This window comes from Miscanthus floridulus, unplaced genomic scaffold (assembly GCF_019320115.1).
Source record: "Miscanthus floridulus cultivar M001 unplaced genomic scaffold, ASM1932011v1 os_1942, whole genome shotgun sequence".
Taxonomy (NCBI): domain Eukaryota; kingdom Viridiplantae; phylum Streptophyta; class Magnoliopsida; order Poales; family Poaceae; genus Miscanthus; species Miscanthus floridulus.
Window position 1 is genome coordinate 1 of NW_027097999.1, and position 23,924 is coordinate 23,924.

General features: G+C 49.8%; 1 protein-coding gene across 1 annotated transcript; it reads right to left on the minus strand.

The window, feature by feature from the left end:
* Nucleotides 1-13,002: 13,002 nt before the first annotated feature.
* On the minus strand, nt 13,003-16,638 carry LOC136534437 (extensin-like). The gene is made up of 3 exons (XM_066526870.1): nt 16,350-16,638; nt 13,336-14,117; nt 13,003-13,254 (listed from the first exon to the last, which is right to left on the minus strand). Exons 1-3 carry the CDS (start codon nt 16,636-16,638, stop codon nt 13,003-13,005), a joined length of 1,323 nt encoding a protein of 440 aa, XP_066382967.1.
* Nucleotides 16,639-23,924: the final 7,286 nt, after the last annotated feature.

A 23,924-nucleotide genomic window follows, 5' to 3' on the forward strand; every position in this document is an offset into this window, starting at 1 on the left:
ACCAACTTAATCTCAAAACGAATCAATATTGATGTTCTTCATTTACCTCAAGGTACTGCTCCCGGGTCAGCTGCATCTCTCTTGCGTCTTTCTTGGTTTTCCTCTCTCCAAGCTTCGACCCGTAGTAGGTTACGATGGCCTGGATGCGCACCTCGTGATGCATGTCGGTGATGAGTTTTTTACAGGCTTTGGTAGTCACCTGCTCCGCCCTGGCCTCAAATCCCTCCTCGCATCTGTAATAAGTCTGCATACAAAAGCGATGTATCCATTCATTATTTCAAGAAAAGTCCAATGAATGCGACGTATTGAGCAATGTTGTGCGAGGGAGACTTACCCAAAGCTCTGCCTTCACCCCGCCGCCTTGTTGGGGTACTCCGCATCGGTGGCGACGGCGTAGTGGTCAAACGAGTAGGCCGGCTCCGTCTTCGATGCGTACGTGACAATGCCGGGGAAGTGTTGCCTGCACAGAAGACCCAGGATGCCGTTGACTAGCCGTGCGCTACCACCCGACACAACCACCCAGTTCCTGCACAAGTGATTAAGAAAAATATTAGTTTTTTTCATCATATCATATGAAGTAGTGGTGATAACATATAAAGTTACTTACTTTTGCCCTTCGGGGCGAATCACTGGGCGTTGGTGAGGAAGCGGAACCTGTGGGAGGCTCGGGGACCTCGCAAGTAGACACTCGAAGAGGAGTCGGAGGAAGCGGAACCCGTGCCTGCCGCCTCCACTCGTCGTCCTCTGCCCCCTCCTCTCGTCTGCCGAACCAGCTCTCGTCCGACTCGTCCACGGGCGCCACCTCCTCCTCCGGTCCTCCTCACGCGGCGTGGGAGGAGACGGCCCCCTCCTGCTGGCGGTCCTCCTCCTCCTCCTTCGATCCCTCCGCGCCCCCTCGCCTCCTCCTGCAGCCGGCTGGTCTTTGGTAAATCGAGTTCACGGACCTATGACGTCGCCCGCCATCTTTGTTCAATCACCTGCAATAAAAAAGAAAAACAAGACGTAATTAGAAATAGGTGCAAAAATGAACAAAACATAATTACAAAAAACATAGTAATACATGTATTAGAAATATTGCAAAAATGAACAAAACATAATTACAAAAAACATAGTATTACATGTATTAGAAATAATCTTCATGATTGAGATTAGCTGGATCATAGGTCTCGTCATCACTATCAACATTGTCCAACTCATCAACACTATCCGAAGGAGGAATGTTTGTCTTCATTGTCATTGCCTAAACGTAATCGCTCAAGCATTTGTATGTCCTTCAGATTTCGTCACCATCGGTCTCCAGCGTCCTCGTCATCATCCCTTTCATTGTCTACTTCCATTCCTATCTCTTCGGTTAAGTCTATGTCAAACCTTCCCTTGTAGTCCCTCTTCTTGAATAGAACTCTCCATCATATGTGTTTGGGTTAAGTTGTAATCTTCATCGTTTGGGACATGGTAGTTTACCGTGTGGCGATACCTTGTGCACAATAGACCAACCCTTAAGATGCTCGACGTCTTTGCACGCGTATGACGTATAATAAACCTGGGCGGCCTGTTGAGCCACAATGTAGACATCTTTTTCTGGATGATGGAATCCTGTCGATTTCGACTAGCCCAAGCTTAGGGTCCGGTCTCGTTACACCAGATGAAACCAGTGGCATTTGAATATGACAGGAGTAAGAGGTTTGGAACCATAGAATGATAGTTCGTTAGATTTCTTCAATTCTTCCCTAATAGTCGAGTCCATCAGTGCCGGCGTAACAACTCCGCTGTTTGTGGTTTTTTGATTGGGCTGACTCTGCTCGTAGCTTGCTGTGTGAAAAAGATATCCATTCACGTCATAACCGGGTAAATGACTTGACCCTAACGGCACAACCCATTTGCAACCTATCTCAGCTCGTCACTTATAGACGCAATCAGTTTGGGCTTTCTGTTTGAACCAACAAATGAAATCAGGGCTCCCTAGGTCCCGCCACCACTGTGAATGAAAGAGGGTTATCATTTTCTTATCGGGGTCATGGTTTTTGCCTTGATCCATGCCAGGATTGACGAAGAAATTCCCTGTACCAACGAGAAACAAGGGGGTTGGACGAAGAAACAAGGACATACGGCGAAATGAAACAAGTTCGTTCAGAACTTACCCAATGAACGGCTGCACCTCGACAAGGTTGGTCAACACATATAGCATGATACTGCGCCACTCTTCATTTTTCAATTGCTTAGTGGTCGATGCACTTGCGCTTCCGAGTTGCCCTTGGAAAAGGCTGAGGTTCGATTCATTTTCGCCAGCATTGTAACGAGGGGGTGGATTATAAACGCTAGGAAGTTTCTCAGTGTAGTATTTCTCTGTGAAGTTCGACACCTCCTCTAGAATGTATGCCTCTGCAATGGAAGCCTCAATTTTGGCTTTATTTCTACATTTTTTGCGAAGAGTCTTCAGACATCTCTCGATTGGATAGCACCAACGGTTTCACGGGCCCCCCATCCGTGCCTCATACGGGAGGTGCACAATCAAATGCTGCATCGGCAAGAAGAAGCTGGGTGGAAAAGTCTTCTCCAACTTACAGAGCAACACCGGGTGCCGCTTTTTTCCAAGTCATCAATGACGGTCCGAGAGAGCTCCTTGGCACAAAGCTGGCGGAATAAGTAGCTCAACTCTGCAGCACTTGCCAGACATGCTCTAGGGACATAGCCTCGAAACCATCGCCGAAGAATCCACTCAATCCATATGTGGTAGTCATGACTCTTCATCCCGTTGACTCGCAGAGTGCCTAAGTTCACTCCCCTCTTTAGATTCACTGCATACCCATCAGGGAACATTAGCGTCTTGATCCATTCAAGTACTTCCCTCCTTTGGTCCTTTTCAAGATGAAATCGGCCTTAGGCCTTCTCCAGGTCTTGCCACGACTAGGAGGCTGCATCTCTTGATTTGGTCTATCGCACAACGTTGCTAGGTCCACTCTAAGCCTTTGGGTTGTCCTTAGACTTTTTAGTGTCCATGAGTGTTGCCCCAAAGTGCCTCGCGAGACATTCTTTCAGTGCGCATTACATCAATGTTATGTGGCAAAAGGTCATCAAAAATAGGGGGAGCCTCGTCAATGCCCGAGATATGAGTCCACCTATGTTGCTCACCATATCCCACAAAACCACATTCTTCATTGGGCACGAGAGCATCTATCTGAGCATGAAACCTCGGCACCAGTCATCATCTACAGTGCAGGGTTTGTCACTTTGACACCTTTCGTAAAGTTTTGATGTCTTGTCTGAATGGATGGTCAAAGAGATAGGAAGTTGATGATGTCTATCAAACGACCAATACTTGCCACCCTTCTGCAACCAAATGAACCTCCACACTCCTTGCATATTGGGCATGGGAACTTCCCGTGAACACACCAGGCGCAGAATATCCCATATGCCCGGAAGCCATGCATGGGAGTGTAGTGGTACCAAACATAGCATTTTGAAGGTTGTCTTTGTAGCTCGATCATATGTCCATACCCCTTCGTCCCAAGCATGGACCAATCTCAAACACGGGCTCCATGAACACACCCATATTACTCCCTGGGTGTCTAGGAATTATCAACGACAAGAATACATTTATGTCGTTGAAAGGAGACACCGGGGGGAGATTAAGGGGGTGATAACGAAGATGGGCCAACATGTGTATGGGGCAAGCCATCATTCCATAAGGATTGAACCCATCTGTTGCCAGCGCGACACGTACATTACGAGCCTCATCTGCTTTGTCATGATGTTTGTCATTAAAAGCGGATCCAAGCTTCACCATCGGATGGATTGTACCATCTTGTCTGGATTGTACCTGTTGCCATTTTTGGTGCCATGTCATCTGTTTTTGCGGATCCTCGGTCATGTATAGCCATTGGATCCTCGGTAGGAACGGAGGTACACTAGGATTTCACGGGGATCGTAAGTTGCCACCTTCTGGCCATCATCAGAGTTACCTCCTCAGGTTACCTGGAGGATTTTACACTTTGGACAGAACTTTGCATGCTCGTGTTCTTCCTAAATAGGATGCACCCCTTCGGACAAGCATGTATCTGCTCATACGGCATCTTAAGTGCACGAAGGAGTTTCTGTGACTTGTACATGCTCTTTGGTAGAATGTGGCCCTCCAGAAGCAGGGTGCCAATCACGGCCAACATCTTATCGAAGCCAGGTCGACTCAAGTTTAACTCGGACTTCAACCCCATTAAGCGTCCAATGGCATCCAGTTGAGACACCGTTGACCGATCGTGAAGGGGTTTCTGTGCCGAGTCCATCATGTCATAGAACGCCTGTGCGGCTGCTCCATCTCCTCCTTCTCACGTCCCTCATCGAACTGTCCTTGGTGAAAGTCATCTAACATGTCTGCTACCCCGGCATCAGCATCAAAAGCCTCCACCCGTGGTCTCACCACCTCTCTCATACGATGGGCTTCACCATGGTGGACCCACCGGGTGTCAGTAGCGTAAATCCATTCTTCACAAGATGTTTACCCATTTCCACCTTGTTTACCCTTCTCCTGTTTCCACATTTGCTGCAGGGACACAAAACTAGGCAATGTCCTTTAGCAGCCTTGCCAATGCACTGTCAAGAAAGCATCTGGTCTTGATTCATCCATTCCTGGGTGTAATCAATCTGACTTCTCAGCCCGTGTACATCCACTGACGGTCATCCATCCTCAACATATGTATCAGCGAGTAAGTAACCATCAATTGCATCTACATGGTGTCTACCTACTGTCTAATAGGTGAGGATAGGTCCTAATCCCACCCACGGATGCGTAGATGAGTAGTTTCCATGCTCTACTCCTATCCGAGATAGAATTCGGCAGCACCCTCCTCGCTGTTCTCCAGATACACGTCCTGCCAAAGAAGAGTGCGTATCCAGGCCGAGGACACCAATAGGGAGGTGATGCCGAAACTCTGTTCTCGGACCGGAGCAGACCATGGAAACTAACCCATCTACGATCCGTGGGCTGTCCAAAAAACGTGGAAAATCCGAAACAAGATACGGTCATAGATATCAAAGATCTGCATACCTCAACCGTATCTCTTTCGAACGGGAGACGCCTAACTGGGTTACGCGATCTACGACCATGATACGGAAAGAGGGGTTATACCTAGGGTGGCGGCGGAGTCAGGCTAGCGGGGCCGTGGTCGGGGTGCAGTGGCGGCGACGGTGCAGGTAGACCGGCACGGCGACGGGAACTCCGACTCGGCTCCGACGGGCTCTTCTCTACAAAAATGGAACAAAATACTGTCATTTAAAAAAAATCGGCAGAACCTCCCCTGCACGGTGAGGTTTCCAAAACCTGCAAAAAACAACGGCACGATGGCCGACAAGCACATATGTCTCAAGAGAAGCCATGTAGTTTGGATATCAATCCATGCAGAAGAATATATCCAAGTAGTACCACTACTTCTACTACTACTTCCACTATTGCTACTACTACTACCACTAGTTCTACTACTACTACCACTATTGCTACACTACTACTACCTACTTCTACTACTACTACACTATTACTACTACCACTATTCTACTACTACTACCACACTTCTAATACTACTACTACCACTAGCACTACTAGTACAACTAATACTACTACAACTATCACTACCACGACAACAACAAGAGAGAAGGCATACCTGACCGGGGGTAGGGGCGGCGCGTCGGGTCGGGCGGCGTCGGGGTCGGGGTCGGGGGGTAGCGGAGTGGAAGGGGTCGACACGGGCGGCGGGAGGGTGGGCAGGGGGCGGGAGGGGAAGGGGGACGGCCGGGGGGCAGGGGTGGGCGAGGGCGGCGGGGCGTCGGTGGCGCGCGGTGAGCGGGGGTAGTGGAGCGTGCGTGTGTCGTGTGTGCGGGGTGCGTGGCCGGTCGGGAGGGGTTAAATCCCCCCTTTGCCGAGTGCCCCCAATCTGGCACTCGGCAAAAGGGTTTTTTAATTTTTTAACCGCCTCTTTGTCGAGCGCCACCTGGCCTAGCACTCGGCAAAGAAGGTTTTTTTTAAAAATTCTTTGCCACGTGTCCTAGATCCGGCACTTGGCAAAGATTTTTTAAAAAATACTTTGCCGAGTGCCCCTGACACGGCGCTCGGCAAAGATTTTTTTTCGAAATGTCTTGCCGAGTGCCCATGCGAAGGCACTCGGCAAAGAGGAATTTTTTTTAAAAAAAATTCAAAACCCTCTTTGCGGAGTGCCTTATTCTTGGCCACTCGACAAAGACCCCCCGTTTGCTGAGTGCCATGCCTCGGCACTCGGCAAAGTTTTTTTTTGTTTTTGGCCTCCAAATGTTTTGTGTAGCCCTTTTAAAGTACCAGGAACTCCTAGTTAGAATTTGGAGATTTTTTGTGGCTTTTTGATATATTTAGTTACTTTATTTCGTTTTCTTGAATTTTTTTGAAAAATATAAATTTGAACTGCACGTGTACGAATAATGGAATTTAATGATTCAAAAAATGATAGTCATGTTACTGAGTGTAGTGTGAGGCCGTATCCAGGAACGGACCCGAAATTTCGGACATCTTGTTCACGAAACATGACCGCGAACTTGCGTGCGAAGTGTTTTTAAATTCTATAAAAAGCAAACGAAGTCCGAAAATCATGAAACTTGTTGAGATGTTGTGATATCGTATGTGGAGGCTATGATAAAAAATTGAGAAGGTTTGGTGCACGTTGTCACGTATGATGCTTACAAACCAGGACATCTCCACATGTGATAACGTGCGCATAGTACGTGACAAACTTGCGTGAAACCTCCTCAATTTTTTATCACAGCCTCCACATATGATATCATGACATCTCGACAAGGTTCAAGATTTTTGGTCTTTGTTTGCTTTTTATAGAATTTAAAAACAACTCGACCGCAGTTCGTGGTCATGTTTCGTGAACAAGATGTTCGAAATTTGTGGTCTGTTCTTGGATACGGCCTCACATTATACTAAATAACATGAATATCATTTTCCCATTCATTTTTCATTATTCGAATGACTAGCCGTTATAATTTGTATCCAAGAAAATTCAATTAAATGAAATAAATTAAAGAAATATAGAAAAAGTCCGAGAAATGTGCCACATTGGAACATGGAGCACCAGGTATTGTATGAGGACTGCAGAAAAAGTTTGGAGGTCAAAAGTAAAAAAAAATATAGTTTGCCGAGTGTCAAAAAAAATAACCCTCGGCAAAGAAATTTTTGTGCTATCTTGCCGGGAAACAACCCTTTGGGCCATTTCCCCCGCCAGCTCAGCTAACACGGAGGGCTGATCTTCACCGCCCGAAGGAGATCGACGGTCGAGCTTAGATTTCGCGAGAACAAAAAACCCCACAGCCTGGCAAACCCTAGCTACATTCTGTTCTTCCTCGCCTCCGCTCCCACGCACTCTCAGCCAGCCGCCGCATGGGCCGTCGCCGGAGAGACAAGTGCGGAGTAGGAGTTGGTGGTACGCCCGGGCGCCCCTCGCCGGCGCACGCGTGCGGCCGCACGCGGCACCGTTGAGCGGTCCATCGGGTGGCGCCTTGAGCGGGAGGACGTGCGCGCACAGGAGAAGGGCGGCGGCGCAGCTCCTTTCTGTGGTCATCGCCGAGTTAGCACAGGGCCAAGGCTGAGCCCGGTGACATGTTATGGTAAGCGAAAAAAGGTCTTAGCTAATCTTAGGGTTGGGGTTGGCTCAGGATTTTGGGGATTTTTTGCTACTAGGGTTTGGATTTGGAGGAGGAACAGGGGTTTATGGGAGCTTCAGTGCATAGGGTATCTTTCTTGTCCGTACTGTGCTGAAACTCAAACCTCTTTCTAAGCTAGCGAGCGTTCTGTGCAGGTTGGATCAAAGCGCAAGATATTGTGGTTCATGGTAAAAGCAGAGCTTCGTGGTAAAAGCAGAGCTTCTGAACAGATGAGGAAATGCTCTACAAGAACACAGATAAGTGTGCTCTGAGTTGATTGTTTCAACAATACTTTTAGAGACAAAGATATCGTGGTCTTTGCCTAATTTTCAAATATATGTGTTCATTTAGAGGTCGAAGGTCTGGTGGTATACTTAATTTGTGCATTTGATTATGTAACCAGTCAGTGTGTCTAGCTAGCATTATCCCTAGATTGATCACTGCCGCTACTATTTGCTTGTGCAAAGTTATTTGGGAAGGCAACCCCATTTTTTTCTACTTTGTTGCAGTTTGACGCCTGAATTCTCTTCGTATAAACTGTTTGAACAGAGCAGTGCCAACCAAAGCATGGTGAAGTAGATGTATCTTTGTCGTTTTCATCAGTTCATCGTAAAGTAAGTGTAATGTTTTTTCACTCATCTTTTATTATATTGCAAGCAATTAGAGATTAGAAGGGCAGACCTGGTGCAGTGGTGAGAGCTGTTCACTGAGTCACTAGGTCGTGGGTTCGAAGCAGCCTCTCGTAGATTTTGCGGAGGAAGGCTTGTCTCGGTTTATCCCTTCCCCAAACCCCACTCATGTGGGAGCCTCCGGCATGGGTCTGCCCTTTTTTAAGCAGTTAGAGATTATTGTTTGTTGTGTAGAGCATGGCCAAATACCAATTATGGAACAACTTCTAATATGTATACGTGCCCTGTTTTAGTTAGGCTGTCAAGGGAACTGTGTTGGGACTGGCTTAAACAAACAATAATCTGGCCAAGGGTACAAAGAACAACAGACACTATGTTTCAGAAAATTCCTTTTAGTTAGCTAAGAATTTACCATGTCTGTTGCTGCCATGAAGTGTTACTTGCTGTTTTACCTTTCCAAACAATTAAATTATGTTACTTGGATGGTGAATTTCACATGGTCCTATTTCTTGCAGTTATGGCTACCTAGATAGAATGTGAACTATTTTCTCTCAAGTGTGAACTTGATTTCAGACCTGTAGCTGTTCTCTTAACCTGATTTTAGACCTATTGGTGTTGTTCTGTGAACTTGATTTCAGAGAAAATGTGAACTCTTTTTCTCTCAAGTGTGAGCTCTGTACATTTTATCTCAAGTATGGCACAAGGAAAGCATAGGAGTTAATCTATGTATATTTTTATGTGTTCTGTTTCTCAGAGTAAAAAAAATGTTGCTGTTATAACCAGAAGTGAAAAGTTCTTACAATATCTAAAAGTGTTGTTGTTCTGAGAGTTGCCCAGCAACTACTGTTCTGTCTTTTACCTCATATAGGATTTTGTTATCTGAATGCTATAAGAAATTTCCTTCATAGGACAATGTTATTTGAATGCTACTTAGGTCTTAAAATTCTATGTTTAACATTCTCCTGTGTAGCTCACATAGATGCTGTTTTAGGTCTTCACCTGAGGATGACGGTTTTGACTGTTTGAATATGACAGGTGATGAAGTATGTGGAAAAGAATTCACTCCAGTGGACCGAAGAAGAGCCCCACCGACATGCTTTGTTCAGTATTGTTGCCGGTAGTAAATGTTTAGCTAGCACTAGTTGCTTTGGGTAGATGGTGCCAAATGTTTTACCAAATCAGTCTTATTGGCCATCTTAGTGATGATACTTGTAGTGTTTTAATGGTACTTCTATTTGCAATTGTGGTTGTAGATGATGGAGCACTTGGATTACTTGTGAACTTATTTGTGATATATTGTGAGACATGTGACGTTTGTGATATATATGTGACGTTTGTGATATATATGTGTGTTGGTGATATATATGTGTTGTTGATGATATATATGTGATGTTGGTGATGTTTGTGTATATATATCTTCTGTTGTTTGGATGGGATGTAAAACAAAAAAAAAGGCTGTTTCAGACACTCGGCAAAAAGTGACTACCTGGGAACATGCTTTGCCGAGTGCCACGGGCCAGGCACTCGGCAAAGGTTGCATGTTTGCCGAGTGTCTTGACAGGACACTCGGCAAATAGGCTACCTTTGCCGAGTGTCTTGCTAGGGGCACTCGGCACAGTGGCCACCTTTGCCGAGTGTCGGAGTCAACGACACTCAGCAAAGCGGCGACCCTTTGCCGAGTGCTTGACCTAGATACTCGGCAAGAGCCGTCCAGGTGGGGCGCTCGCCGTCACGGCGACTTTTCTTTGCCGAGTGTCAGATTAGCACTCGGCAAAGGCTTTGCCGAGTGCCCGATAAAGTGCACTCGGCAAAGAGGTCTTTTGCTGATAAACTGTTTACCGAACGTCCTTTGCCGAGTGTAACACTCGGCAAAGGCTTTGCCGAGTGTAACACTCGGCAAAGGCTTTGCCGAGTGTATATCGGCCTTTGCCGAGTGCCTGAGGCATCGGCGCAAAGAAGGTGAATCTGGTAGTGTAGTCCTAGATCAATACTGTCCAGTAAAGGACCTGCATGAAAAAATAGGTGAATGACAAAAATAAGGAAGGATGAAGATGATGATGGGAAACCTATCAGAAGAGATAAATGCTTATTAGCATGGAATACAAAGAAAGCTCTAATAAAAAAGAGTGTACCGGTAGAAACAGTGAGCACCCATAAATATAGGGACTTTGACATTGTTAGCAATATCTGACTTCAACTTTGCAACGCCATCAAGTAAGCGGCGAAGTACTACTCAGCCCAGTCGTAAGACCTGATTTGGGCAGGATTCTGAATTGCGTGCATGTAGTCATCGGAGACACTCGATCATGCTTTGCGCAGGGGGCGAGAAGCATTGACAGTACAAAAACAACAAATGCTGCTCTGAACTCATCCTGCTCAATTGCACTCATAGGACCTTCAATCTCTCGAGAGACAATGCCTTGGGCTACCTTAATACTACGAAAGTGTTTAGCATTTAGGGGGGCGTCAGGTGGGGACAAATCTGAGATGCAGCACTGTATATTTGCCGGCTTGGAAAAAATGCTCATTCCAGCAGATGGTATTCCAAATACCCTAGCAACATCAACCTTATTGAAATTTAATGGATACGTGATCCATCTGCTATAATGTGTGCGACAATTCATCTACTCTACTCATGAGCCAGGGGAAAACCGTAGATTGATCTGCTTGAGTAGTGGTAGGTGCAGGAGACCTTCAAAACCGATAGACCGTACCAGCTGCACCTTTTCTGGGCCGAATGTAGCAATAATATCATATCATGGATAAGCCTCACTGAGCAACGAGATGATACAGAACTGTGATCTAAACCAACAGAATAGAATGAGCTGATGTACTGCCGGCGTTAACTCCAGGAGCAGGTTGGGGAATGTTTGGGCGTTGCTGCATGCGGGTATGAATAAGTATTATTAGAAAATAGGAAAATGGATAACTACGACACGGGCGGTGATTACAAACGATACATGATTTAATAGCCGGGAAGAGGGGTGGGGGAGGCGATAAAAAACGGAGAGACAACGAAGAAGAAGCTAGGGTTACGCGCACCTCATTATGCTGATCCAAGTTGGGATCGACGGAGGCAACAGAATGCAAATCTCCACGATTGGACTCCTGTCAAGAGCCGAGTGTGAGCAGGTTGATGCGATTTGAACAGGCAAAATACGGAAACAATTGGAGCAAGCAAAGATCTACTGAGTGGGAATGGGGGACGAATGGGCGACTGTAAAGAAGTAGTCTGCAGGGGCAAATCAAATAGAAATACATCAAGGTTAGTAAACAACCGAAACATCGATTGACTCACATTAGGTTTGGACACTGTCATTGCATCGGGATCTCGTCGAGAATCAGGAGAGGGGACATGGTAGGCTTGTACTTACTGAATCGTGGTTCCATCAACTGACACGGGCGAATGAAGTGCTTCAGCGGCGAGTTCGTCAAGTGATGGATCTAGAGGAGCGCATTGGCAAGTGGACATGATAGCGCTTAGTACGTGCTAGTAGATCGAACGAACGCAGATGAAACCAAGAGACGACAACCAGGCAAGACGAAAGACGTACTGAGTGTGAAACGGGATATCACAGGCAGGAAAAGTAGGAGACCATTGTTCATACAACAAGACAGGCACTACAGGAAACAGGTCCTTTGCCTACAGCCGAAAGCAGTCGGCAAAGGCAGTTTTCCTGTCGGCAAAGGCTTTGCCGACCGTTTCTCCACGTGGCTGTCGGCAAAGATCTGTCGGCAAAGAATTAGTCGGCAATGACTTCTTTGCCGACAGCCACGTGTCAAGCTGTCGGCAAAGCCTTTGCCGACAGCCAGCTGTACAGTCGGCAAACGCTGACGGCGCCGTCAACCCTGACCGAGGCTTTGCCGACAGCCCTGACCTACGGCTGTCGGCAAAGACTTTGCCGACCGCTGCACAGTGGCTGTCGGCAAAGCCTTTGCCGACAGCCGTCGGTCAGGGCTGTCGGCAAAGCTTTGGTCATTTTGCCGACTGCCCTGTAATCCTGTCGGCAAAGCTGGAATCCGTGGTCAGGGAAACCCAGCTTTGCCGACTGTTTCCTGTCGGCAAAGCTGGGAACAATTTTTTTTTCAATTTTTTTTCCTCATTTCAGTTGCATTTTAACCACATTTAAGCCACATATTGCATACACATCACATTTGAACACAGTAATTCACAATAATATCACCGAAACAGCGCATTTAACAATAAAATTCAGTTTTCACATGAATCCATACATAAAGGTCCCGAAATACAACGATACATGTCCAAAACGAATCCATACAAGTCCAACATGCACATAACATGTCCAATGTGCCACACGTTCATCGATGAAGGTCCAAAAGCGAGAAGCAAAGATACCTAGCTCTGTGCGTCGTCCCCAGGGGTCCCAGAGCCACCACCGTGCTCATACGACGCCAACCCGACTGCGAAGACGTACCGTAGTTCCACCTGTTCTGCGGCGCTGTGACGCTTGCCGGCCCGGAGTGCCCCTGCTGCGTCGGGAAAGGCGGCCACGAGGAGTACCCCTGCGACGGTGGAGGGTACATGTACGGCTGCGTGGGGTAGGTGGGTAAGCTTGGTAGGGTGGAGAAGGACCCAGTGGAGGGCTAGCACCTGGAGTCGGTTCGAACCTGCCGACTGTGCCTGCACAAAAGCCAATTGATGTAATTAGTACCTGCATGATGGGCGTACCAGCTAAACAACAGACAAATATACTCACTGGAAAAGGTACAGGAGCGGAGCAGGAGCAGACAGTGGAACTTCTGGTGGAGCGAAGAGCGAGGCAGGAGGCTCGTCCGTTCCCGGCATCTGGGACCGGAAGTAGCCGGTCAGGTCTGTCAGCTGGCGCTGGTAGTGCTGCGAAAGTGCCAGCATCTGCTGCTGATGTAGTGCCTCCTGCTGCTGACGTAGTGCCTCCTGCCTCGCTTCCTGGGCCTCTTGGTAGGCCTGCATTTGTGCGATCTGCTCCTGCAATATTACACCCACAAATGTTAAGGCAAGGTAGATCATGTGTGAAACGAGTGAACACACAAATGAAACGGCACTTACCTGAAATTGCGAGAACATCTGTGCGCTGCTCGGCTGCCGAGGCAAGGGAGCAGGGGCACCTGGAGTGGCCTGCTGGCCCCGGGGTGGCCGGCTGGCGGCCGGGCCAGTCGGGATCTGGCCGGGGCGTGGGACGGGCCGTGGAGGGAGGGGAGCGGGGTGCGCGGAGCGGGGGGGGGAGGGGCGCGCGGGGCAGCGGCGGGGAGGGGGGGGCGGGGCGGGCAGGGGAGGGGCGGCCGGGGAGGCCAGGGGAGGGTCGGCGCGGGCGCGGTAGGGGGAGGGGGCAGGGGAGGGGCGCGGCCGGGGAGGGCCGCGGGGCGAGGCGGCGCGGCTTACAGGGGGGGGGTTTGAGACGCATGAAAGGAGCGGCGGCCGCGGGTGGCCGTCCGGGTAGGGGACAGGCGGGGCAGGAGGCCGGCCAAGGGTGGCGGGGGCGGGAGGGGTGCGGCCAGGGTGGAGGGGCGGAGTAGGCGAGGCGGCGGCTCCGCGAGCGCGCTTGCGGAGCGGCGGCGACGAGGTAGGACGTGGCGGTCGAGGGGAGGGGGAGAGGCGGGGCAGTGGCAGGCTTTTGCGCCGGAACACGGGGGTGGAGGGGGCGGGCGGGAGGTTCGGGGCGGCGGCGGTGGGGCGGCAGGGCAGGCGGAAGGGCGGCGGGTGCAGCGGAGGACGGTGGCCGGTAGCGGAGTGGGGCAGGGCGAAGGCGGGGCAGGGCAGCGAGAGGGGCGGCACGGGCGGGCGGCGCTGCGTGGTGCGGCGCGGGGCGGGATTGGGAGGAAGAGGAGGGGCTTAAGGCGATGGTGGGCCGACTTGGGCTTTTTAGGGTTGGCTCTTTGCGATAGCAGGACAGGGCGGCAGTCGCAAAGGCAGCTCTTGCCGATTGCTAGGTCGGCAGCAGGTAGGCAAAGTCTTCTTTGCCGACGGCCGCCACAAGCAGTCGGCAAAGTTTTCTTTTTTGGTTGTTTTCCTATCTAATATTTTTGTACGTTCTTCCAACATTAAATACGTCACAATTCAAAAGTTGGAGAATTTTTTAGTTTTTTTATATATTTCGTGAATTTATTTCATTTTCATGAATTTTTTCGCGTAATCAATTTGAATTGTAGGTGCATGAAAAAACGAAACATGGGCATTCGAAAATGATATTCATGTTGGACAATGTATTTTGAGGCTGTGTGCATAAACTCACGAAAAGTTTGAAGTCCTTGCCCACAAAATAAGAACATCTCGACGCGGTACAAGTGCTTTTAAATTATATAAAATCCAAACAACGTCGAAAAATCACGAAACTTGTGGACGTGTCGTGTTATCGCATGTGGAGGCTACGATAAAAATTTGAGAAAATTTGGAGCAAGTTTGAGCTGGTGAGTGTTCAAATCCCATAACGCAACTGGATGTGTCTTATCACATGTGGAGATCTCTGGGTTTGAACACTCACCGGCGCAAACTTGCTCCAAACTTTCTCAAATTTTTATCGTAGCCTTCTAAGCGATAACACGACACATCCACAAGTTTTGTGATTTTTCGACGTCGTTTGGATTTTATATAATTTAAAAACATTTCTACCGCGTCGGGATGTGCTTATTCTGTGAGCAAGGACTTCAAGTTTTTCGGTGAGTTTATGCACACAGCCTCAAAATATGCTCTCTAACATGAATATCATCTTTCGAATCACTAAGTTTCGTTATTTCATGCACCTGCAGTTCAAATTTGAATTACGCGGGAAAATTCATGAAAATGAAATAAATTCACGAAATATAGCGAAAACTTTCAAAAATCCTCCAAATTTCAACATAGACTTGTAAACAATATAGTAAGGTCACACAAAAGTCTTAATTCAAAATTCAAAAAAAAAAATAAAATTTTGCCGACAGCATGTCCTGGCTGTCGGCAAAGGGCTGCCTTTGCCGACAGCCTGACGGTTGGGCTGTCGGCAAAGCCGACGGCGTCTGTCACCGTTACCCCCAGGACGCGATTTGCCGACTGAGGTTCTTTGCCGACCGGCTGGCTGTCGGCAAAGCGACTTCTTTGCCGACCGCAGTCTATCGGCAGTCGGCAAAGCCGGCTATGCCGACTGCCTTTGGTGGCTGTCGGCAAAGAGGGTCTTTGCCGACAGGGATATTCCATCCTGTCGGCAAAGCCCAGGGCTGTCGGCAAAGCCCCGTTTTCCTGTAGTGAGGGGTCTGCCTTCTGTCAGAACGCTACTCACACTAACGCATTAAATTCAAAAACAGGCCTGGTTTAGATTGCCTCCAAATTCCAAGTTTTTTCACTCTCTCTCCATCACATTAATTTTTGGACGCATGTATGGAGCATTAAATGTAGGTAAAAAAATAACTAATTACACAATTTGGTTGTAAATCACGAGACGGATCTTTTGAGCCTAGTTAGTCCATGATCGGACAAAGTTTGTTAAATACAAACAAAACGTGCTACAGTATCCAGGTTGCAAAAAATTGCAATCTAAACAAGGCCACAGTAAGGATCCACGCAGGCATCATACGAATCATTTGAGCTGGCTAATTAGAAAAAAGGGGGCATGTGTCTACGAATCGCAAAGCCCAATCGCACGGATATGGTTAGGGTGGTTACTTGCCGCGGCGGCTACACCTACACGATTATTTTCGCCTCCCGAGGCGCTCCAGCCCGTCTCGCAGGGACCGTTCGCTCAGGCACGGAGCCAGCGGTGGGGCTAGGGGGGCTCCAGCCCCCCCTACCGCTCGCGAGCAAGCGAAGCCCCGTAGAGCCGTCATCTGAAATTTCAGCTGTAGATGTACAGGTAGGAGGGGCTGAGATTTACTGAACATCTTTTCTTACTAATTGCTGTTGTTTAGCCCCTCCTAAATTTTTTCCTACCTTCGTCCCTGGTTCCGCTTGCTTGGATGGAGGACGCCGGTGTGCAGAGCAAGGACGACGCCAGCCGCAGTAAGTAGCAGCACTGGGTGATCGAACGGCCGTGTGTGAGGACGGCCCGCGCGTCCGTGGGTGGGGCGGGGTGCTCGCGGCAGCGCCCACATTGCCAGCGTCGCGAGGGCAGGCGGCCGCGTCGCGAAGGCGGGCGCGGATGGAAGTCGCGGCCGGCGGTGAGGTCCGCGCGAGCTCTGGCAGCAACGGACTCCGGCGAGGTCGCGCGGGCAGCCGCTGGCGGCGAGGCTCAGGCTCAGGCGGGGCTGGAGAGGTCTCGGGGGAGCCATGCGCGGCCGGAAACAGACGCGAGGTCCGCCGCAACAGTTTCATGCTCTCCATGTCCATGTCCGCCGCCGGTGGCGCGGCGCCGTGCGGCAGCAGCAAGTTCGTCGACACGTTCATGCAGATGTCATTTGCGTGCCCATGTCAATATGGTCCCCGGCGGCGAGCGCATCACCTCCGGCCGCTTCCACGTCGGCGGGCGGCACTGACGTCGCCAAGGGCTCGGACTCCATCTCCCTCCACCTCCGGCTCTATGCCACTGGCAACGGCATGCCGCGTGCGGGCGCACTCCAAGTTCAGTCCCGTCTTTGCCGGCGTCGGCAAAGGACGGATGCTACGAGCATGGGCGGGTACGATCTCGTAGAAATGACGACGCGGCTGCGGCCAGGAGGCGGGAGCCGATCTTGACTCCGGCGCCAACAAGGCATGCACATGGCTCGCGTACGGGTTTCCTTCCTTCGTCAAACTAGGCATGCACAAGATACAGGGTTCTGTACGTGAACTCCCCCTGCACATGCTAGCTTGCATCTTTTCTTCGTACGTGTACACGTACAAAATTTCTTCCCCCCCCCCCCCCCCCCCCCCCCCCCCCTTTGCTAGCACAAATGATCTACGGCTAATAAACCAACTAGCTTATAATCCTTGTATATTAGCATTGAGGGTCAGTGGCAGAGAGGAACCATAACTTTTGCATGGCGTTCAGACTTGAGGACATTTTAGACTTTTCTCAACGCGGTTTGACACTGTAAGAGGCAAAAGTGGACAGAATGGCTTTGGCGACAAAAAAGTTTAGGTAAGTGGCACCTAGGGTGCGCTCGAACTTTTTAGTGGCTTGTAGGTAAGGACCATCTTTTTTAATTAATGGTATACAGGTAAAACCCTCTTTTTTAATAGAGTTAATTAGCATTTTCTTTTTAGGCAAATATTGTCTTGTTGATTATAGCTATCTAATCAGACGAGAGAGAGAGAGAGAGAGAGAGTTACCTAGCTTCATATACAAATTAAAGGAGAGACATGCCATGTACTGGAATTTCAACGATGCCGTAGTCCTACCTTTAAAATGGACATGTATAACTTCTTCTAGTGATCCCTTCACAATGCGATAGAGCGATCATTCGGTGTTTCGAAGATGAAATGGGTGATATTATGGAACCTCCCAAGTTATCCTATTAATAAGCAAAGAAAAATAACCATTGCATGCATTGATATCCATACTTTCATTGAAGATAGTGCATTAAGAGATAGAGATTTGATAATTGTCATCAATATGAAAATTACATGACCGAGGCATCTTCATCCCAGGAGATGTTGGCAATGAAGTAGGATATGAAACTCCTGACATGGATTGTTTCGTGATAGTATTGCTAATGCTTTGTTTGCTATGACGAAGTAGTTTTGATGTATTATTTGTAAGGGCAAAATTATGATTATAACACAATGTATCTTATCAGGCCATTTTTTTATGAAGAAATAAGGACATAATAAGTAGGGCAAATAATGATCTAAAATGGATAAAAGTAATAACTAGATATACTATGAACAACACGCAACTAGAGACAACTATCCAGCCCTCCGACAATTCAGGACGCTAAACAACCCTAGATATTTACAATCACAGCTATTGCAATCCTGTTTTTATTTAGAAATATAATCGGCAAGCTGCTTTTCACGGTCCAAAGTGAAAACAAACAGGGCTAATTGTTTAGGTCAAATCTTTCCTGACTCTACATTTTTCATTTTTATTATTTTTTAAATGTAAACTAGCAGGACCTACTGTTTATTAAAAAGAATAGGGGAAGTAACAAGGCCTAGGCCAAAGGAGAATAACCAACAAACTGCACTACATATAACTACAAGGAGGAGAAGAAAACACATATCAAACATTACATTTGCTCCTACAGTGCACTAGGTGCGGGCCGTAAAGCAAACACTTAGATAAATACAAAGTCATAATAAGTTGACTTGTGAATAAATATTGAAGTTGCTTCACTGGGGAAAAAATATCTTGATTATATAGAAGCCCCCGAATTTCCTTCAGCTACTTGATAGATCTTTAATAAGCTTCATCTCACTTCAATTGCGCAGATACCTGTTGGCCTGCAGTCAAAAAATGCCATACTCAACAAATCAATGATAAAAAGGAGAACAAAGAAAACAACCAAGGATCCATCCAAATATGCTTCTGTAAGTTTGTGCCCTATCTTTCCTTACGAAAACCCAACCTCTGATATCATTTCAGATAACACAGATTATAATTAAAGAACTAGATTTCTCCAACACAATGGCCTGCCTTAATTTTTCCGGAATCTGAAAGACGGGAGAGAGAACAGTATCAAAGCCTCTGGAGGCAGAGCCAGCAGTCTCAGGCATCCCAATTTCTCCAACACAACGGCCTGCCTTAATTTCTTCCAGAATCTGAAAGAGGGGAGAAAAGAACAGTATCAAAGCACAGTATGACATCTACCTTCAGTTCTTCACTCTTTTTGATCAAGTACTATACTATTGTTACCAACAAAACCACAATACCTTGGGCCACTTTCTGTAAAAGAACCAAACCCAACCGAGCACTATTGAGCAGAGGCCTATGATTCCGATGAGCCATAAAACCAAGTCGGAGGCATTTGCAAAAGCCCGCAGTAGGATACAAAATAGTGCATAAAGGAATGCCAGCACAAAAACACTACCGGAAACCTCAAATTTGCTGAGTGTTTTTATGTTTGCCGAGTGTATTCTCTTGGGCACTCGGCAAACATAGTCTTTGCCGAGTGTTGAGCTGAAAACACTCGGCAAAAAAAAAAAAACACTCGACAAACAGGGGGTTTGCCGAGTGTTTTTTTTTGCACTCGGCAAAGAAATAAAAAAAAATTATACAAAAGAAGGGGAAGAAAAAAATGATTTTTTTTGCCGAGTGCCCCGATCTGGAACACTCGGCAAACCTCTTCTCCTAATTAACTCACGTCTCCTCCCTTCCCCCGCACACCGCCCCTCCCTCCCTCAACTCCTAGCTCCCTCTCACTGCCCCCTCCCTCCCCTCCCAGCTCCCTCTCCCTGCCCTCCCGCCGGCGGCCGGCCCTCGCCGGCGCACCTCCTCCCTCCCTCCCCTCCCCTCGCCTCACATCGCCGGCGCCCCCTCCCCTCAAATCTCGGCCGGCGCCCCCTCCCTCTCTCCCGGCGCCCCTCCCCTCCTCTCTCGGCGCCCCTCCCCTCGCCGGCGCCCCCCCCTCGCTCCCGGCGCCCCTCCTCTCCTATCCGGCCGACGCCCCCTCCCCTCCTCTCCTAGATCCGACGCCCCCTCCCTCTCTCCCAGCGGCGCCGCCCCCTCCCCCTCTCCCGGCCCGCCGCCCCCAGATCCGGCCCTCCCTCTCCCGGATCCGGCGGTGGCGGCCGGATCTAGGTTCTGGTGGCAGGCGGCGTGGTGTGGGCGGCGGCGTGGGGGCGTGGCGGTGGTGGTGACGGTAGGCGGCTTTGGTGGTGGTGGTGGTGGTGGTGGAGGCGGCTGTGGTGCTGGTGGTTGTGGTTGGTGGTGTGGGTGGCGGTGGCGGGGCGGCGGCAGGCGGCTTTGGTGGTGGTGGTGGCGGCCGGCGGCTGTGGTGGCCGATTGTGGTGGTGGTGGCAGGCTTCTTCCTTTTTTTATTTTTTCCTGAAAAATGTTTGCCGAGCGATTTTTGGGCACTCGGAGTGTCCGACAAAAAACACTCGGCAACATCGTTTGCCGTTAAAAAGTTCCCGAGTGTCGTTTGCCGAATGTTTTTGGGGCTTTGCCGAGTGCCCCTGGCACTCGGCAAAGCTCCTGTATCCCGTAGTGGAAGCATAAGCCATTTAAGGATTCCAGGCTCACAGCCGTCAATGGACCCCCCCTCTTTCAAGTATGAAGCATGGATTAACAGAATGAAATTGTTTTTTCGCGAATGCGCACGAGAGTGCGTATCTTTGCATTAGAAGAAGGAAGGTTTATGTTACAAGAATGGCGTAGACGGCAGTGACAATTGTTTGGTGACTACATTGTAATTAAGCACATCGAAGTTTCGATTAGAGAGAGGCAGCTGTCATCTTTGCGCCAGGCAACGTAGGCCCTGAGCTCCCGCTTCGATCCAACGATCAGCTTCGATCTTGATCATGTGGAGCGTCTCGACGATGGAAGCTGTCAAGCTTCTGAAACACCGCGCGTTGCGTTCCTTCCACAGCTGCCAGGACACGAGGGCAAAGAGCGTGTCGAGACCTTTCCTTCGCTCACTGGGTGCTGCTGCCCGAATTCGTCGCCACCAGCCCAAGGTGGTGACTGCGGCCTGAGGCGATTGGATTTCCAGGGCCCTGAGCACCAAGAACCATATCTCTCTGGTAAAGGAGCAAGTCGCCATGATTGATCGATAGTCTGGGTTGTCGAGAGGTAGCAGTTTTCCCGGGCTTCAAGACCATGTCTTCTTCTCCTGTCGCCGGTCCAGTTCCGCCGACGCATGGCCAGCCATAGGAAGATCTTTACTTTGAGTGGTGCTCATGTTTTCCAAATGAGTTTGTGGCCGGGAATGGAGATGAGCCGGCGTGCAGCATTGTATAGGCCGATTTAGCCGTGTACTCGCCGCTCGCCGTCCAGCGCCACATCATGCGGTCTCGCTCTCTAGTCAGCTGGACGCCCTCCAACAGTTGCCATAGGTGCAGGGTAATCGATGATCGCCTGCATGGACATTCCACCGGTGAAGCTCCGTGCCCAGGTCCTGTTGTTCATGGCCATGCTCACTGTTTGTCGGCTACGGATTGCTTGCGGTACCAGACTGAGAAGACATGGCGCGAACTCGCCCACCGACTCTCCGTTGAGCCATCTATCTTCCCAGAAGAACGTCTGTTCCCCGTTGCCGACGACCGAGTACGTGGACGCCTTGAAGAAAGCTTGCACCTGGGGGCATGTCTTGATCAGCAGTTGGCTCCAAGCTCTGTCCTGGTCGGCTTTTTGCAGCCATAGCCAGCGTGTTTGCAGGGCGTAATCCGTCAGCTTGATGTCCGTGATCCCCAGCCCGCCGAGCTCCGTTGGTCTGCAGCATGTGGGCCAATCTACCATGCACTTCCCTCGTACTGACTGGTCGGCACCAGCCCAGAAGAACTGGCGGCAGATAGCCTCGATCTCCTTGCATGCCCAGCCGGCAAGCTTTCAGCCATCATCGCATAGATGGGCACCGATCGGAGGACGGACTTGATCCAGATTAGTCTTCCGCTCCTGGCCATGAGTGCGCCGTGGCATGGAGGGAGCTTTGCCGCGATGTGCTCAACCAAGGCCTGGAAGCTTGCCTTCGGAATGGCCTTCGTGCTAAGTGGTAGTCCGAGGTACCTGATGGGGAAGGGCTGAACCTAGCAGCCGAGTATACCGACGATGTCGTCCAAAACCGCTTCACCACCAAAGATTGGGGTGATGGAGCACTTGGTCATATTTGTTTGGAGCCCGGAGACCTCGCCGAACAAGTTCAGAATGTGTTTTACCGCCAGCGCCTCTTGAACTGTTGGCCTGATGAACATGATAACGTCGTCAGCGTATAGGCTGCATTGGTATTTGATTTCTGATGGCCGCATCCGCTTGAGTACCCCGTCGCTCACCGCCTTGGTGAAAAGTTGGTGTAGCATGTCCATGGCGATGATGAAAAGCATCGGGGACAGCGAATCTCCTTGACGCACGCCCCTCAAGTGTTGTATCAAAGGGCCCTGATGGCCGTTGAGCATGATCCGCGATGAGGCTGTGCACAGAAGTGCTTCCACCCAGCCGCACCAAGATTCCCCGAACCCCTCTGGCCTTGAGCACATCGAGTAGGAAAGGCCAAGACAGGGGTGTCGAATGCCTTGGATATGTCAAGCTTGAGTAGTAGCATGGGTTGCTTCCTTGTCCTGATCAAGACGGCCGCACGTTGAATGAACTTGTAGTTGTCATGAATTGACCGGCCTTGGATGAAGGCATTCTGGTTCTTGTCGACGATGTCTTTCAATCCTCGGTGCCAGCCGCATTGCCAGAATTTTGGATAGCAGCTTGGCGAAACTATGGATCATGGTAATCGGGCGGAAGTCGGCCGGCGTGTTGGCTCCTACCCTCTTCGGGAGCAGCACACACAATAGCGTATTGTAGCTTGTTGAGTCGCTCTTGTTGCTGTTAGCAGAAAGGCCTGGATGGCGTCCATGACCTGTGGCTTGAATGGTCGACCATGCTATGAAGATTCCTATGAATATGGCCATCCAAATTCCTTCGACACTCCCATTGTGGCTTTTGGGCGAGCAAGTATGCATACGAGAGAAAGATACCCACCACTGATTCCAACAGCTTTTCCACCATAGTCGTAGTAAGAACCCAGTAAAACCTGTAATAAGATAATGACAAGACTAAACTAATTGGAGATAAAGTCAGCATTAAATGAATTCTAAAAGGATCTGCTTGAACATTACTATGCAAAAGATATATCTAAACTAACCCAGATATGAGTAACCGGCTGGGACTCCTTTGAGTAGGCCCACTAACAAGTCCATGACTGATGGATCCCACAGATCTTACGTTCACTGGCCTAGTCCTAGTTTCCCAAGCTATAAGAAAGGGGCCATGGTACCTAATCAATTAGCGTTAATATCATGATTAGCCACCCTAATAGCCTATCAGTCAAGATAAGCTCGGTGATACCCTGAAGACCAGGAGCCAGCCACCGGCCACCCTTGTGCCGGTGTCCTCGCCACCGACGGTCATTGCAGGGGAGTTTGACACCATGCCTGACATTCGAGCAGGCACGGGGAAGAGATACCTAGCGGGGCCACGTGCGTGGGGCCTCATTGTTGGGCCTGGCCGACGGTGGCCGTGGCTTGGCTGCGGCCTGGCCGACGGTGGCCGCTGCCGCATGGAGCCGCTTGCTGCTCGCCTAGCCATGCGGTGCTGCTGGCTGCCCTGCCACACTGCTGCCCCTACCCCGCACCGTGGCGCAGCTACTGTCGGTGCCGTCACCTCGCCATCGCGTCCGCACCCCCCTGCACCTCCACGCCGCTGTTCTCTCTCTGCTTCCATGGGGCCGGAGCCGCGCTATTAAATCTGTCAGGGAGAGATCATCTCGAGCTAATTCGTCATGTCGTTGGCTTCGCCATCAAGTCACGTAGCCACCTGACCCCACCCCGCCTTGGACCGAGCCCAGCCAAGCTTCAATTTTGTGTTTCCTCGCCACCGGGCTGATAAGGCCGTGTGCGTCAAAAGCCGATGGCAGTTCTCCATCGAACCCCCGTAGCCAATTCGTCTACACCACTAGCCTTGCCTTGACTCCCTCTCCACCCTGCGCGCGCCAGCGGAACCGCTACGCCTCCCCAGCGCCGCTGACACAGCCGTGTCCGCCGCGGCTCGTCGTCGAGATTGCCGCGCGCACGTGGCCAGCCCATCCCCGGCCTCCTCCGCTACAACC

Coding starts and splice junctions, on each gene's coding strand:
- LOC136534437 (XM_066526870.1), bottom strand. CDS start 16,638: ATGAACGTGTCGACGAACTTGCTGCTGCCGCACGGCGCCGCGCCACCG. Junction 14,118..16,349: donor CGCCTGCCCTCGCGACGCTG/GCAATGTGGGCG, acceptor CATCGCCTTAAG/CCCCTCCTCTTCCTCCCAAT. Junction 13,255..13,335: donor AGATGTTCTCGCAATTTCAG/GTAAGTGCCGTT, acceptor GTAATATTGCAG/GAGCAGATCGCACAAATGCA.